The 4,195-nt window shown below is 37.3% G+C and overlaps 1 protein-coding gene across 2 annotated transcripts; it reads left to right on the top strand.

Moving 5' to 3' along the window:
- Positions 1-499: 499 nt before the first annotated feature.
- Positions 500-3,343, top strand: LOC132645751 (F-box protein At5g07670-like). Of its 2 annotated transcripts, XM_060362931.1 has the most exons (3): positions 500-2,071; positions 2,692-2,788; positions 2,904-3,343. In XM_060362931.1, exons 1-3 carry the CDS (start codon positions 843-845, stop codon positions 2,973-2,975), a joined length of 1,398 nt encoding a protein of 465 aa, XP_060218914.1. In that variant the 5' UTR covers positions 500-842; the 3' UTR covers positions 2,976-3,343. The 2 variants fall into 2 exon arrangements, with proteins under 2 accessions (XP_060218914.1, XP_060218913.1); XM_060362930.1 differs by having other exon boundaries at positions 502-2,071; positions 2,692-3,343.
- The last annotated feature ends 852 nt before the right edge of the window (positions 3,344-4,195 follow it).

The following is a 4,195-nucleotide window of genomic DNA, read 5'->3' on the forward strand; positions in this document are numbered from 1 at the left end:
TAAATATTCTTTTTTTTTTCAAACATCCAATCCCATGATGTTCTCACAAAAACAACATGCTTTTAAGTTTTAAAATCAATAAAAATAAAAATATTATTAATTTGAAATTATATATCAACTATTTTTTACAATATTAGTTACAAATATATAATTATTAATTAACATATTTTCAAGAAACAATGTGTTATTAAATAGCTAATTTAATATAATTTATAAAGGCACATATTTTTTAAATATATTTTTTTTTATAATTAAGTTTTCTTTTTAAATTAAACTAATTATGTAATTACACTTGTGCAACTAAACAAATCGCTTGTAATTACATTATGACAAACAAACAGATCATTATAATTATTAGGCTGTGTAATTACTAGGCTGTATAATTACTAGGGTAATAATTACACCAATTTCAATTACAAGGTGGCTTTCCAAACGGACCCTTAGTCTATTTAACATTTCTATGAAAGCAATCAATGTCCATGTGTTATGCATCAAGAACACCACCTCCTGCTCCCCCCTACCACCTGCGAATTAAACAAAGTCACGTCCTTCTAAACCCAGCTATCTCTGCACGTGGCACTCTCTCATTGGCTAAACCACCTCCCTACAACAAAACAAAAAAATTATACACACCGATAGATTGTGCGCCCCACAAATCTCATCTGCTGTGAACTCACTCTATTCCTTTCTTCCATCAGACTATACATACAGAACTTCCTGTATCTATAATATACGAGTAGTACAATATTTGCAGTCGTGCGTACAACACCACGTAGAAATGGTGAAGTTGAGCTGAACCTTGGCGATGTGCGAAAATCGAGGTAAAGATTACTGTCTACGTAATGCCTACGTCACCACCTGAAGAAAACCCTAAATCATCATCGGCGCCGCCGGTGAGGAAACGGCGGTTGAGCTTATCGGAGATATGGTATAACAAGGATTCACAAGCGTTGAAGCAATTAGTGCTTCAAATGCGAGCTCAATCATCGGTTTCAAATTCAACTACTCCACCTTCTGAATCCGAATTATCTGAAACCCTAACCCTAGACGACCCGGAACCGACCCGGTTCGGTTCCGGACCCGATTGTACGGCGTTGCTTTCTGATAAGTTGTTGCTGAATGTGCTTTCCAAGGTTGAAGAGAAGCAGCATGTTTCGAATTCGTTGGTTTGTAAGCGTTGGTGTAAGCTCAGTGGGAAGTTGGTTAGGTCTATTAAGTTGTTAGACTGGGAATTCTTGGAATCTGGGAGGCTTAGTTATAGGTTTCCGGGTTTAATTGACATTGACTTAAGTCGAGCGTGTGTCGAATCCAGGAGGAATTCGGGGATTGTGATGAGTCATAGGCTCGTTTCGCTGCATTTGGGTTCGGGTTTTATTGATGGAGGGTTTGTTAGGAAAGAGGGGTTTTTGAGGAAAGATGTGGTTGATGGAGGGGTTAAGGTTTTAGTCGAGGGTTGTGTTAATTTAAGGAGAATAGTATTGATGAATGCAAGTGAAGAGGGGTTGAGTTGTTTGGGCGAAAAGTGTGAAACTTTGCAGGAATTGGAATTGTATTTCGTTGATGACTTTGCGTTTAAGGGGTTGTTTGGTTGTAGGAATTTGCAGATACTGAAATTGGTTGGTTGCATTGATGGATTGTATAATTCCATGGTTTCGGATATTGGGTTGACCATTTTAGCTCAAGGGTGTAAGCGTTTACTGAAGCTTGAGCTGGTCGGATGTGAGGGAAGTTATGATGGGATTAAAGCAATTGGACAGTGCTGTCAGATGTTAGAGGAATTGATACTTTGTGATCATAGGATGGATGGTGGGTGGTTGTCAGCTTTGTCATATTGTAGGAACTTGAAAACTTTGAAGCTTCAGTGTTGTAAGGTTTTAGATCCAAGTCCTGGCCCTGATGAGTACTTGGGTTCTTGTTCTACTCTCGAGGAGCTACATTTACAGCAGTGTCAATTACGGGATAAGCAAGGTGTGAGAGCGTTGTTTCTGGTTTGTAGGACTGTCCGTGAGCTTGTCTTAGGGGACTGTTGGGGATTAGACAACACTATATTTGCTGCTGCAAGTGTTTGTCGGTATGCACACATTTTTGTTCTGTTTATGTATTGCGTATGCCAAGTACTATGTATGTAACTTTAACAGATGGGTTATGAATTTAAAATTGATGTATTATAGTGTTTATGAGAGTGTAGAAATGGAAAATTCGCTGAATGAAAAGAAAAATTTCATCTTTAACAATTGACTGAAAAACTTTTTAGCGAGAATTGCTCTGTTTGCAAACACACGAAGATACATGCCTATTCTTTAAAAGGATTTATATCCAGCCTTCAGAAGAGACTTCTATGGTCCTTTGATTATTAAAATTCTGTGTTATTAATCTCACAGAAAAGGAGGTCACTAATCAATGTTGACATGAGATAAATTATAATCATTAAGTGCACAAAGTGTTCTATAATCAGTTTGAGACGTTACATTTCTTTCTATATTATCTCTATTCATATTTGGCTGTTTTTATTTAACGAAAAGAAATACCAACTGCAGTCAAGTTCAGCTTTTACGGCTAATTTGATGCAGAACATTTCCCTTTTAAACAGAAGATTGCATCTAGCTTGTCAATGAACTCTATAAGTAGAACAATAACATAATAAATGTGCTGATACTTCCAAGATTAATGGAATTTATTTTTCTTCTCTAGGAGCTTGAGATTACTCTCTTTGGAAGGATGCTCGTTGCTGACGACTGAAGGATTGGATTCAGTAGTTCAGTCATGGAAAGAGCTTGAAAGGCTAAAGGTAGTCGCATGTAACAATATAAAGGATAGTGAAATAACACCAGAACTAGCAACTTTATTTTCTGTTCTCAAAGAGCTAAAGTGGAGGCCAGATTCTCGGTCTTTTCTTTCATCAGGTCTTGAAGGGACTGGAATTGGGCAGAAAGGTGGAAGATCGTTGCGGAGGAAGTAAAGTGTGGACAAACTGATGCCGAGAAATTGATTCCTTTGTACACTTTGAGAGGTTTAGCCGTGCAAATATTGTGAAAATGCAAGTAATAACATTTAGCGGTTTTGGCATGTGTATTCCGTCAAAACTCCGAGGATGCTTTGGTAGATCTTTTGCTGGTTTATAACCAATCGACCAATTATCTTTAGGTTTAGAACACTAAATTTTTCTCAGTTTTGTACATGGGTTAGCCTTTCCGTACCAAATACAGTGTTAGCTCTAGCTTTGTGTTTTAGATATTCACTTACTTCTTGCACAACTGGAGGATAATGTGTACGAGATTCTTAAATCTGATAACTGTACCGAATTTTCTAGGAATAAAGAAGGGAGTCATACACATTCTTTTTACACTGTTCCAGTTCATGTTTCATGTGGCATTGCTATTTTGAACTTCTGCTGTACTTTATCTTTCCTCTCATTAACGGAAGTTGGAATTCTTTCCGTCTAGGTGCTGGCTAGAGTATGCACTCTGATTTATTATCTCTACATGCAGGTGCTGGTTTGGATAGTCCCCCTTTTGTAAAGTTACCTTTACTTTCTAAACTTTGCATCCGACATGAATGATCTCACTATGAATCTTTGTATTTGTCAACCTTCTGATGAAGGCATGTAGTATTGCTCATGTAATTTGCTAATATCTTCTAGAACTACTGAGACAATTTTGAAAATGGACCTTTGCAAGTTTTCTTATTTCTTCCTAAAGTTTTCCAGTATATGAAATACACTAATGAAATTGGGCCTTCTCAACTTCGAAATTATGCTGCAAAAGGAGGACAGCCAGAATTTTCCTACATTATACTTGACTCTGCCAAATCTCAGGCTGTGATGATCTGAACCTCATGATGAAGCTGTGGACGTGGGACATGAGTGGTATCACTCTGAGCAGGTACTTTAAGGCCGTGTCCTGTATATGATCTTCTGGCAAATGCCACAGGTTTCATTGTTTTTCTTTCCATCCGTTTTTTTGCTTCTCCCCAACTATGATGATTCCCCACACTATAATCCTATGAATAACAGAAAGAAAGGTAAAGTAGCCACAACATAATCTTGCAAGAAATACCACTGTAGTGATAGTTTCATACAGGATGGCAGCTAAAAAGCTTCTTGCTCTTACCTTATTGGAGAAAAAAGGTATTGAAGTGCATCTGAAGGCAATTTATGTATTTATTTCTTAAATTCTCTCTCCAATGCATTAAATCC

Source organism: Lycium barbarum, chromosome 6 (assembly GCF_019175385.1).
Source record: "Lycium barbarum isolate Lr01 chromosome 6, ASM1917538v2, whole genome shotgun sequence".
Classification (NCBI taxonomy): Eukaryota; Viridiplantae; Streptophyta; class Magnoliopsida; order Solanales; family Solanaceae; genus Lycium; species Lycium barbarum.

Excerpts from the sequence above, each read along its gene's own strand:
- LOC132645751 (XM_060362930.1), top strand. The coding sequence starts at position 843 with ATGCCTACGTCACCACCTGAAGAAAACCCTAAATCATCATCGGCGCCG. Across the intron at positions 2,072-2,691 it reads GCTGCTGCAAGTGTTTGTCG|GAGCTTGAGATTACTCTCTT; the intron begins GTATGCACACAT and ends TTTCTTCTCTAG.